Source organism: Argiope bruennichi, chromosome 8 (assembly GCF_947563725.1).
Source record: "Argiope bruennichi chromosome 8, qqArgBrue1.1, whole genome shotgun sequence".
In the NCBI taxonomy this organism is placed as follows: Eukaryota; Metazoa; Arthropoda; class Arachnida; order Araneae; family Araneidae; genus Argiope; species Argiope bruennichi.
In genome coordinates, this window is record NC_079158.1 from 98189254 (window position 1) to 98201976 (window position 12723).

Consider the following 12723-nt stretch of genomic DNA (forward strand, 5'->3'; position numbering starts at 1 on the left):
TTTAAAAACATTTTAGTTTCCATTTTGAATACTTCACATTCCTACTTACGAGAAAAATCAAAACCTTTTTTTTTAACTGACAGTTTTGTTATTTGTATTATCATGATTGTTTTTAAAGTGTTTCAGTGAATTAAATCTCAGTCAAAGAATGATAAATGTAAAAGTTCCTTCATTTCATTGAACATCACATTTTCTTTGTCTTATCACTTCTTTTGCATTTAAGAAATGCAAATTACTTTTAATCTAGATTTGCTGCATAGATCGCAATGTTTTTTTTTTTTTTTTTTTTTTTTTTTTTTTTTTAAGTAATGAGTGTACAATATTGGTATAGTGAATTTTGTTAAGCCTTTTTAATAAAAATTGTATAAATGATTTTTTTTCAGTTTTATTTCTCTATTAAATAGTTCTAAATAATTGTCTCCACTTTTTGAAACTTTTGATTAAAATATTTTGTCTGGGTATCTTGCTAAACGTTTCCATGAATATTCTTGTCAAAACATATTTCCTGTTCATTCTCTGTTGAAAATATCTATAACACATATATTGTGCACATTAAGCACTCGTTTGTGGTGCATTAGACAATTAATGGCATGCAATTTCATTTAATATACTTTTAAGAATTGCCTTAACCAAACTATTAAATAAATGTTTAAAATGTTGGGAATTATTTTTTATTGTTAATTTACCACTGCAATCAAAATGAAAAGATTTAAGAAAGAATGGAAACTATGTGAACAACTAAACAAATGGCAAAAGTGGAAATGTTAAGAGTTTTCTTACTATGTTAATTTTGTATGAAAGGCCAAATGTGTGTAAAGTCTGCTTGGTGAAGTGAGCATTGTGTTTCATCTTTCTTGTCAGGAAACTTATGTTTTAAATGTGTAATTTTTAGTAATCTTTGCTATATGACAAAAATCTCCATTGTTTTCTAGTAGTGTATGAAACTTGGTATTGTGTTTTGTCCTCAAAAGAATTGAGTAATTGTTAATTTTTCTTTTTTAAAGAATTACTTCCATAAGAACTTATGTATTTTCTAGAAAATTATCATTATGCTTTTTCTCTTTTTAAACACTTCTGCAATTAAACAACTTGATATCAGTTTTTCATTCTTTGATGAAATTGTTTGTAAAATTGCTTTTTTTTTTTTATTCAAACATATAATTTTTTTTTTTTTCTAATTAGGATATTGCCATTACTTTTATTTATTTGTAGTTATTTTAATATAATGGCCATGTAAAACTGAATCTGACCTGGCATAATATTCTGTTATGCATTTTAAAATTTGATGTGTGGTTTTTGTTATTAGTTTTGTGTGTATTTAAAAATTGTCAACGTATATGTGCATTTAATGAAAATTGTTAAATGAAGCATTGTTGACTGTTCTTCAGATTTTATTAAAACATGCTGCTGTAAACTTTTTTGATGAAATTTTAAATACCTAATTTATTCTAATAAAAAAATCACTTGCTTTAACTAGAATAAGAAATGAAATTTATATATTTATAAACTGTTCGGTCTGATGTAAACTAAGAACTTTTTCATTGAAATAACTTCGTGATTTAAAATTACAATTATGCAAAGTATATTATAAATGCCTTATCAAAGAGTTGATGTATTTTTGAACATGTGATTGTTTTTTCTATTTTTAATTTTAAAAAATACCCCCTTCCCAAATGTGAATGTGTGTTTTAAGTTGACTTCAATTTGTCGTCAAAGCTCATATTGTAAGATTGAAATTGTACTTAAAATTGTTGGAAAAAAAAATTCAGGTTTGCAAGACTTGTACAATAAAAGGTCTTAGTATTCATCTTAAACAAAAGAAACCCTTGTATAAAAAAATTGAAGAGAATGTCTGCATATGATGTATACTTTTATTAAAATAGGTATTTTACAAAATTCGCTTTTTAGTTTTGCTTGCATTATTATGTCATTATTTATTTGGAAGTTTAAAATTTGACTTGTTTTTGATTACATTTTTTCCTGTTTCTTTACATATTAGTGTAAAAATCATTATCAAAGATTATTTAAAGAAAATTCAAAGAAGTGAATATAAAGAATAAAATGCATTTTTTAATGGGATTTACTAATAAGTGATATTGGAAAGTTGTTAGATTTCTATTTAATGAAATTAGAATTAGTGCTAAATATTTAATGCATGAACATTTTGTATTTTTTGGACAAATGAATTTTATCACTTTATAAATAATTGATTTTTAAAAATTTCAATTGAAGAATCTTTGAAATTAGGGAAAATATCAATCTAATTAATAATTATTTAACTGTGTTATATATTAAAGAAAATGCAGTTCTGTAAGTTTACAGTAGATCTGTTTTTGATAAACTTATTGCATTGATTGGAGCTGGGGTTCTGTGTTTCAAGAATGTGTCTTCTATTTCATTGTCTTATTAAGTTGGAATTTTCAAAAATGGTATTGTGACTGAGTGAGTTAAGAATGACAGACTTTGCCTTGCTCAAATAAAATTATATTTTTAAGATCTAATGAGCTAGTCACAAACAATTAGATATAACATAATTAACACATAAAACAATTTAGACAAATCATAACGACACTGCATTTCTGATGGCTAGTGGTTGACTACCTTTTCCTATCTCTATAGCCAATAGAGAGGGTTATCCTTTATTAGTTACTACACAGATTCTGAAATATTCATTTGCAAACAGGTAATATGTTTCTGATTTAGGCTTATTTACCCTTTTAAATGTTAACTATTGAAGATTTAAATAACTATTAATAGAGTAATTTTTAAATATAAGTAATTAATATAAATGTGAAAATTCTTTTTCACACTATTGGATAAAAGAATTTTCCCTTTAAATAACAAGTTTCAGCAGTAACTTGTTAGACTTGTTTTTGTTTTTTTTAGCTTGATTAAAACTGCTGAACTTGCAATTTCTGTAATCTCACTTCTTAAATTAAGGCGCTCACCACTTTTGAATTACATAAAAATTGTTTCTCAGTGATTCATTTAATTTTAAGCTTCATCAGGAAAAGTGCATCCTATTGAATTTTGATCGTGAAAAAATATTCTAGACTGGATCGAATAGATTTAGACATGGATTGTAATTTTCTTTCTAATTGCTTAGCATCAACAAACTGAAAATTCTCCTCCTTTATACATGCATGCTTTAGGTTGAACAGTTGAAAAAAGGAGGGGGGGGGTCAAATAGTATAATATTTTATGAAATTGTGACAAAGATTTTGTAAGTTGGTCATTCTATGTTGTTTATCAAGTAGTGGCATTCCACACTTTTCCATTTTTTTTTTCTCTTCCTTTTAGTTTGTCTACTTGGTCACTCATGATTGCTCCATGCCTATTTAACTTTGCCTTACTAATTGATGTACCCCCCCCCCTCCTCCAATGTACCCAAGCTTTGCATTTCCCATGTATTAATTTCAATCTCCAAATTATATATTGGAGATTAAAATTAATGCAGGGTAGGTTACTACACACTATGCTAGTTCTGACAATTTTTCAGAATCCTGACATTCGATTTACGAATACAACTTTTCTATTGGTGTGATAATGATTGTGCATGTCCACTTATATGTTAGATTCGTTCAAATGACTAATTGCAACATAATTTGATGTTAATTTCTTATCTCTTCTACAATTTGCTTCTTTTGAAAACCTTATTTATTCAATGTCTTAAAAATTGAACACAGCTGCCTAGTTGTAATTATTTCACCTTTGGTAGTAATAATGAAATTGATGCTAATTCAATGATATAAGCAATTGCCATGATTTTATACAAATTTTCACAGGGAAAATCCTCGAAGATGTTCTCGCAGGGGGCAATCTAGTATATCACTAGTATTAAAGAGGAACTTTAGGGATTTTCCTCCATTTTAAGGCGAATATCTTCTAGTCAACTCTTCCACTCAAAATCTAATAGGAGTTATGGTGTATGGATATGCACTCCCCTCCCCCTTTCCGTAGATGTGGAAATGATGCATCAATGCAAATACTTAAAAATGTTTTTCTTAAGCCACCCAACAAGAATGCATTGAGAATGAAAATGACAAATAATTATCATTATAATAGATAATGGTTTCTAAATAGATTTTTGTCTGTGTGTGTGAAATAGAGAGTTGATTTAAATATGTTGCATCTGACATGCTTTGGTCCGTATTAAAGAATTTTAGCAATTAGTATATTTGCCAGTGCTAATCTAGCCATTTTCTGATGTTTTTTGTTTAATTATAATTAATTAAACTTTTAGTGTAAATTAGGTAAACTAAATATTTTACATTTTGGCAAGAGGTATCAAGTATCTTTATAATGATATATTGCAGATTTCTTATGTTCTTATTATGTCCATAAAATTATTGGTTTATTAGAAATATTTTTTATTTCGTAGTTCGATTCATTATCAGTAAATGACCTTGAATGTTTCATTTGATTTCTATACATTTTTTTTTAAAATTTATAAATGGCTAAAAAGTTTTGTTCATTAATATGCCTGTTAGAAGTTCAAATGATTTTCCAATTTAAAATTTTGAACGTATAATAATTTTCTGTTAGTAGTTCCAAGTTCTTGATATTGAAAAAGCATATGTTGTATGAAAATTTTTCAAAGTGTAGAAAAATCTTGTAGTCTTTCGGATTTTTTTCTTTTTTCTTTTGGTTATCCGAGTTGAATTTGCCAAACAATGGTAGATTGTTTGAAATGCTATTTTGAATTTCGTCACAATTAGGTGAATATGGATGCACAAATGTTTAAATATTGAGACATGCCCTCCCCTTCCCTCTATTATTGTGTTGGTTTGAATTTTTGTTTAATATGTAAAAAGCTTATTTTGAAAATTATCTTTGGTGATTGAATGCTTTGGAATATACAACACTTGAACATTTTGTCTAAATTGTAGATATTATTCTACGAGCTTATCCCTATATTATCTCATTCTTTAAAGAGTATTTATTTTAAATTTCAATAATTTTGGAATTTTTCATGAGCAGTTTGAATTACGAATTTGTTGTGCTTTTGAAGTTGAAAAATGTCACTTTTATTCATTTCTTATTGCGTTCACAGAGAAACATCAAATATAACTCAAAAACTTGAGCTAGAGACATGAAATTTGGTATGTGCCCCTTTAACAGGGGTGTTTGTGCTCCGGGGAAACCCCGGAATTCCGGGGATTTTGAACTTCGATACCCGGAAATTCCGGGGATCGTCGTTCAAAAGGAAGTAGGAATAATAATGAATTATTTATTTTGATCTGGGTAATTTTGTTTGCTTTGAAAGCAGAAAACGCAAGGTCAGTGTGTGTGGTGAAAACTTTTCCTTTCTTTCTCCAAAGGCAGTGATAATGCGTGAAAAGGGGGAAAAAACTTCTTTTTTGTTCTTTCCTTATTGCGAGTTATGACTCATTCCCCCGGTTCTCGGACATTCTCTTCTGGATTCTTTTCGGCAAGTAGGCGCGGCAGAAAAAAAAGGGAGAGACTTCGCGACCAGATGTGCGATCACGTGACTCTGGGTTCAAAGGTCTTATCTCTCCTGGCGTGGCGCCAATAAGTAGAGAAGGGGGATTTTTCGCCGTATTAGCTATTTGTCATTGATCGCTTCGCAACTTTTTTTTCTCCGCTGTGTAAAATTTTCGTTTCATTTATTGATGCACGTGTAAATTTTTCGTTTCTCTTATTGAAATATTTTTTTATTTATGTACGCAAGAGAATTTCACTTTGAAATTTCAGCATATGAAACAGAAATTACCCCTTAAAAATTCATATCTAATTAGTTTTACAGCATTAGATCCAGAGCTAAGAGGTAAAACCAGTACAATATTAGCTTTTGAAAAATTATCATCTTTTATGTCCCATATTTTTAGTGATAATGAAAAGTCAAAAGTAGAAGTTGAAATAAGGGTATACCAGAGTGATATTGATATCACCAAAGAAATGCTCTACACATCTGATGAAAGTGGAAATCAAGTCAAGTGTACAATTGATAAATATTGGTCTAAAGTTTTTAATTTAAAAGATGATTTCACAAATGATTATAAGTATCCTACATTGGCTAAATTGGTCAAAGCCTGCCTTAGCTGCTTCCATGGCCCATTAGTGGAAAGTGCATTCAACTTAATGGATACACTTGTCACTGACTATAGAACCTCTCTTAAGATTGATTCCCTAGATGCAGTGCAGACTATTAAATATGATTTAATGGCTTCTAAAGAACCCTCATGTGAAAAATATGGCTCAAAAAATCCAATGACTGATCCAATTCACAAAGATCTCTTACTGAATATGAACAGAAGTTGGAAAACATATCAAGAGGACTTAAAAACATGTATTTCAGATGAGTCACGTATAAAAGTCTCTGAAAAACCTTCTACATTAGCAGAAAAGCAAACTGCTTCTACCTCTGCATGTGCAGTTCTCGAGGAAATTTCTTCAACTGTAAATGAGGAAAATAAAAGTCAATCTTCCTGCAATTATGAAGTTCACCACAAAAGAAAGACAAGCCCACAAACATCAGAAAATAAAAAAAAAAGCAGCAGAAATTAGATATTTTTTTTTAAAGAATTAATTCAGGTAATTTAAAATATTTGCATAAAATGTAGTAGTTTATATGTTTGAAAATTTATGGTTATTAATTTTGCAAAAAAAGTAATTCATTGAACTTTTATAATTAGGTCATTCAATATTTCATAATTGTAATTTTTCATTCCCCCCCCCTTCTCGAAACTCCAAAATGCCGGTAGTAAGTCCGTAAAAGTTTCAGGGGATTTTTTGGGGTCCCACAAACACCCCTGCTTTAATCAAATTGCATATTTTTATCAATTTTTGACAAAATTCACCTTGGGGAAGGCTGCCTATTCTTCCATCCATGCCAATGCGAATAAATATATCTAGATTTCATCCATCTAGCTTAGATTTAGTATTATAATAGATCTGTATCGATTTTGAGTAGAACAAAATATTCGGCTTTATTCATTACTATGCAGCAATAAACGCGTCACACTGTTTTATTATATGAGGAGAGAACACTTCAACTGGTTATTTTATTTCCTAATCATTCAGAAAGTTAAGCCTAAAGAAGTCTAAAACTTGGGAGAGAAATTTTTCTTAACATTTTCACGTCGTGCTAATTCTTTATCAAACTTGTAGCTACTCGGTTCTTATTATTCACAAATATGCAATAACTCAGCACATGGATTTAAAATTTCTATATTTTATAAAAACATCTAAACGTTTAACATCTTTTAAATACGGAATTTTGTGACAAACTGTAATGAAATGAGTTACCCATCTTTTATGACAGTTGTTTATAATATCTCGCTAGTTTAAAAAAAAGTAATTATATACAAAATGCTTAAAGTTTGTTGTTTGCTATTGGTTGATAACAATAAAAAAAACTAAAGATTATACTAATCTGCAAGCATGAAAAATTTATAAGGATTATCTTAATTTGCCTGATGAATGATTTCTTTATAAATGAGGTTGGACAGCCCTTGTAAAGAAAGAAATTATTGTAAAAATATTCTTTTGTAGATATGCCCAATCTGTGATAATCGGACCCTAGATGAAAATGAACGAAATTTTTTAGTACGTGGATTAAATAATATGGTCCACTGTTCTACTTCCATAAATGTCTGATCTTAACCTCATAGATTTCTAGGAATCTATGAAGCAAAATATGTACAATGAAGTAATGAAATTTTATCTACTATTCATTAGTAATTGGTGGTGGAAGAATGTTCAATCCTTAAAAAGATACACTATAGTATGCTGGTAAATTAGATATTTCTTATTTTTTTATGATACAATAACAAATACCCTGCCAGTTTAATGTTGGAATCAACGGTACACCTTGCAGAAAAAAAAAAAAAAAAAGCGTTTAACATATTTCATGTAAATCGACTCCTTTAAGTTTATATGTTCCTAATTTCTCTTTTTATCTTGACAAATTGTATGAAAATCAACAGTTGAAACACATTACATAGAATCTATTTTCCGCATAATACTCTTCCTTAAATTTCAATGCATGCAATACAAAAAAAAAAAAAAAAAAAAAAAGATGCACTTAAATATAAAAAGACCATGTAGATGAATTGTAGGACGCACAAAAGAAAACTTATTTATTAAATTCATCTTGAATAAACATCTATTTTAACAAAAAGTAATAAAGAAATTCAATGTTTTAACAATACTAAATGCAACGTAAATGTACAACACTATAAAAATTTTATACACAGGCATAACGAAACTTCAAATTTACAGAATCTCTACAATTAAATGCAACACATATTGCTACATTTCGGTTTTTTTTTTCTATAAAAAATAGATCCATAAACTCAACCACCCAATATGGGAGGCTTTAAAGTTCTCAGCTCAAAAAGATATGGTCCCATGCAATATATATTTAAAGCAAACATTCACATCAAGTCAAAGTTTTTCGCACCAAAAGCGGACTAAAAAAAAAATCACATTTTTTTTTTTTTTTTCTCCTTCTTCACTTTTGTTACAAAATGCTAAACGTTCACACTTTTAATAGTCACTACGAAGTTATTCGTCCTTTCTTGGGATATATTAAAATCACGGTCGTTAGAAACTTCTCGCACTTCGATCTTATCTGGATGATAATGATGAAGATGGCGGATGTTGCAGTTGATCGGACAATCCGTCGGAGGACGTTTGCTGATGATGATGGCAGGTGATGACGACAATGGAACGATCGTCGAGTCGTTGGACCGACAGCAGCTGGATTTCGAGTGACCCTTTTCACAGCCACCGATGACAACGACGCCACATGAGGAGGAATCACTGTTGGGGCAATTTTCTGCGTATGACACGGAGCTGGAGTCGTTGGAGAAGGCCGCCTCGTGATCACAAGTGAACACCCTAGGGTATTGCGGGTATGAAGAGGAACTGTCGGAAGCATCGTCATCCGACAGAGGTGGGAGAGATGGGATATCCGACACAGGACTACAGAGGACAAGAGGAGAGCTGTCATCTTCGAGATCAAAATCTCCAAAGTCTTGGAAAGTGGATGAATTTCCACTGGAGGGCACGCTGTGAATGTGCCGGACAAGATGAGAATTCGCAGCATTCAGGTTGGGCAGCGATTGGGCGTGTACTTTACTAGTGAGGGAGATTTTCTCTGTCGCAGGCGTAGTGGCTATCACAAGGCTTGATTTGAACTCTGAGGGCACTTCAACCATGGTAGGTTGGTAGGTGAGAGAACTAGGAGATGCGTCGGCGTCTAGCGACATATTATTCAGACTGGGTCCATCGCACAGCAGCTGACTGGAAAGGCTCTTAAGTCCATGTGAACGAGAAACGGCATCTTCCTCTGTCACTCGTTCTAGTGGGTTATTGTTCTCTTGTAGATCACAACATGCTTTGATCACAGAAAGTTGCCCTGGATCCGATCTCTCGGTCTTCAGGCTGTTAATTTTGCGCGACAGTCCCAAAGGTATATTGGAGAGCGATTTGAAAGGATTGTTATCCTTCCGCTTGCAGCTCCTCGCCGGCAACGTATTGAAAACAATATCCTTCTTGTGAAGGATGTATGGCACGTGAACTTCTACGATGCAGGTCTCCTCTTTCTTATGCTCAGGAGGGACATTGTCTTGGGAACACAGATCAGCGTAATTGCCACCGATCGTCAAAGTGATTCCATCAGACGAAAAATTGTGACAGACGAATCGGCGTTCCGATAGCGGCGTGCTCATCTTCGAAGACATAGACCCATTACCGCCCTGGTCCATCTCCAGAGCAGAAATGACTTGGTTGCAACGTGCAATTTCCATTCCACTACTCAGTTGTTCGATGGCCACCCCAGATCTTCTGTTTTGAGTCTCAGCATACAGGGCAAGATTTTCGATGGATTGTGGTTGGGAATAAGGAGGAGGGGGTCCCCACATGTAACGTGGGATCTCGCAGCCAGTGAAGTGGCACGAGATTCCACCGTTGGCATCCACCAGAGAATAAGGCTGTGTGTACCGAGGGGTGTTATTCATGTGCAGATGGTGGAAGACACCATCGTTGGATCTTGTCCTCCTATGATTGCCGCCACCATGTGGTCGGCCATAAGGTGAGCTCCTGGATCGAATTCCAAAGCGCATCGGTGGGAAGCAGTTGCTGTTGCGCGGGCTGGGCCGAAAGATGTGAATGCATTCGCTTCTCCATGGCAGTGAGCCCACCGAATCCGTAAGAGCACAGGGATCTTCCAGAGTGTTGCCCATAGTGACGGCTTGCTGATTCCAGCTGTCCCGAGACATCAATCGGCTCATGAAGTTTTGCCTCGTAGGAGTATCCCCTTCTGGTCTTTCTCTTTCTTGAGATCTTTGTAGTCTTCTTTCTCCTTGTGGTCGCGGCCAAGGCAACCAGTTCCAGCCAGAAGGACGGTGTCCGGAATTCCCTCTGTCAGGGCTTGCGGTGGGGGGCGGACACTCTTCCTCTTCATTGTTGTTGTTACCCATGTTGTTGTGAGCAGATAGGAATCGGTAGTCCAGCATCTCCCAGAGTTGCCATGGGTATAGCTCATCATAGCAACCACAGACGCTGTGGTGCGAATGGCGCTGGTAGAGGAATCGTCTTCTCAACTCCAGCTATTAGGGAGATTTATATTATTAAAATTTATTTACAAAAATTCAAGAATTAGATGTCGGCAATGCTGTTTTTGTAATTAATGCAATAATCTTAAATAGATAAAACACAAAAGACTATAAAATAATTAACTCATCAGATTTATAGGTAAAAAACTCCACATGATTTATAAATAATTATAAAAAATACTTTTTATATCATTTTTGTTTGCATTAACAGTCCGCATAATTCATCTTAAAAACAATAATCAATATGACGCGCAGGACCAGCTTTAATACATTAATGTATTTCGTGAACGAAAATTCTAGCAAATTTAAATTTGGGTTAAAATTTTTGTGAAAAGCAATGATTCTATATTTACTTTTCCCTTAAAAATTTCGTTGTAGAAAAATAAAAGCAAAAAATATGACTAGATAGAACACAAAATACAGCTCTCTTTGAAATTATTTCTGTTTATAATCATTAATATAGTAAAGCAGTAATAAAAAAAGTCATTGCTTTAAAAAGTCATTTACCCATAAACAGTAATCAGATTATAGTTTTTGATTCGCATAAGAAACATTAATCATAAAATAAATAATCAAATATCTTTTATCTTACTATTTAGCTACAGTTTAAAATGTGTTCAAAATCATTTTCCAAACCTGCCCGATTTACTTCCTTTTGTAAAGCAGTTTATTGGTCAACTAGTCCTAAATTATCATGTACACTTCAGCAGGTAGGAATAAATTCTTTCTGTATGTAATGTAATCGAAAAATTTACAATAGCAGATTATAAGTTTAAGTTAAATTAAAATAAATAAATAAGTATTTTAAATACTTATAGAGTGCATAAATACAAATTTTAAATTTATACATGTTTTACAATCAATTCCCAACAATATCGAGCACTGACATAAACTAATAAATATCTTTCGATCGCTAATGCTTATTCTTTTTATTAATTAATCAGAAAGCATGGATATTAATAAAAAGAATTATATTCTTGTTGGTCTTCAGCACGATATTAAGTTTCTAATAACTTATGTTAATTATTTACCTGAAAGTATGCAAAACTCAACATTTTATCAATAAAATATACATTGGAACAATTATTGATTTTTTTATTGTATTTTTAATTTATGTACAAGTATTTAGTGGCGGATTAAGGTATTTTATAGCTAATGCGCTTTATAAAGTCCCTCTTTCAATAAAATGGTCAATTCAGTTTTATATTTCAACACATTTTTAAGTTAATCAATATTTTATTGATTCATTTCAGCAACTTTATGAAATTAAATGTATTTTTATTAATGATTGTGTGGCATTTGTGTTCGCCGTAAAATTTTTTCAGCAGATAGTAAGTGCTTGTAAATATTGTAGTAACAAAATGAATGTAATGAAACCGATAATGTAATATTTTAACTATAAATAACTTCCTTAAAATTTTAAAATGTGCCTTTTTCACAAATTTATTTATTTGCACTCACACTATTAACCCTTTACACTCTGTAAAGTAATTCGATGCATAATTACTCACCTAATACAAAGACTTGTTTATTGCCCCGAAAAATAAATATATATCATTGTTTTAAGTTGAATTCTCCCGTTTATTTAATTTGCATCTTCTTACTACTCTGCAGGTATTTTGAACAATCAAAATTAAATAAATAAAACTTCAAAATGATGCACCGTCTTAAACGATGAGTGGCAGTTACCATCTGAGTGCATATTTAAAAATATATCTGTCTGTGTCCCTCCTCAGGATAAGTAGCTCTAGGCAGCTATCTAGTCGGAAATCCACCCCTGTTAGTATAGTATCTTAATATAATCGAAAATATAACACTAAAACTGTTTCATAACAGACCTGTTCCCAGTATAGTCTTTTCTTTTCATGGCTGAGTAGCTGATATACGAGCATAGAGCAAGCGATGCAGAGGAGTATCCCCAGAACAGAGAAACTGAACAGAGCTCGTAAACAGGAATACAGGCTTCCATGCACTACCTCACAATTCGGTGTATTGTTGAACACGAATCGATGGGCTGAAAAAAAAGTGTCAATTGAAACATTATCAAACAACGAAGACATTATGTAGGCGAAAGTGAATGTACAACTGATAAAAAATGACTAATAATAAAAGCTGATATATAAAAGAATATAAAATATAA

At 31.9% G+C, this 12723-nt stretch overlaps 1 protein-coding gene across 8 annotated transcripts in view; it reads right to left on the bottom strand.

The window, feature by feature from the left end:
* Window positions 1-8085: 8085 nt before the first annotated feature.
* LOC129981090 (uncharacterized) overlaps window positions 8086-12723 on the bottom strand; it is a 190917-nt gene continuing 186279 nt past the window's right edge. For all 8 annotated transcript variants that reach the window (XM_056091747.1, XM_056091742.1, XM_056091744.1 and 5 more), the window contains 2 exons: window positions 12422-12597; window positions 8086-10577 (listed from right to left, as the gene is read on the bottom strand). In XM_056091747.1, the coding sequence (XP_055947722.1) occupies window positions 8496-10577; window positions 12422-12597 (2258 nt within the window). In that variant the 3' untranslated portion in view covers window positions 8086-8495. The remainder of the gene's footprint in view (window positions 10578-12421; window positions 12598-12723) is intronic.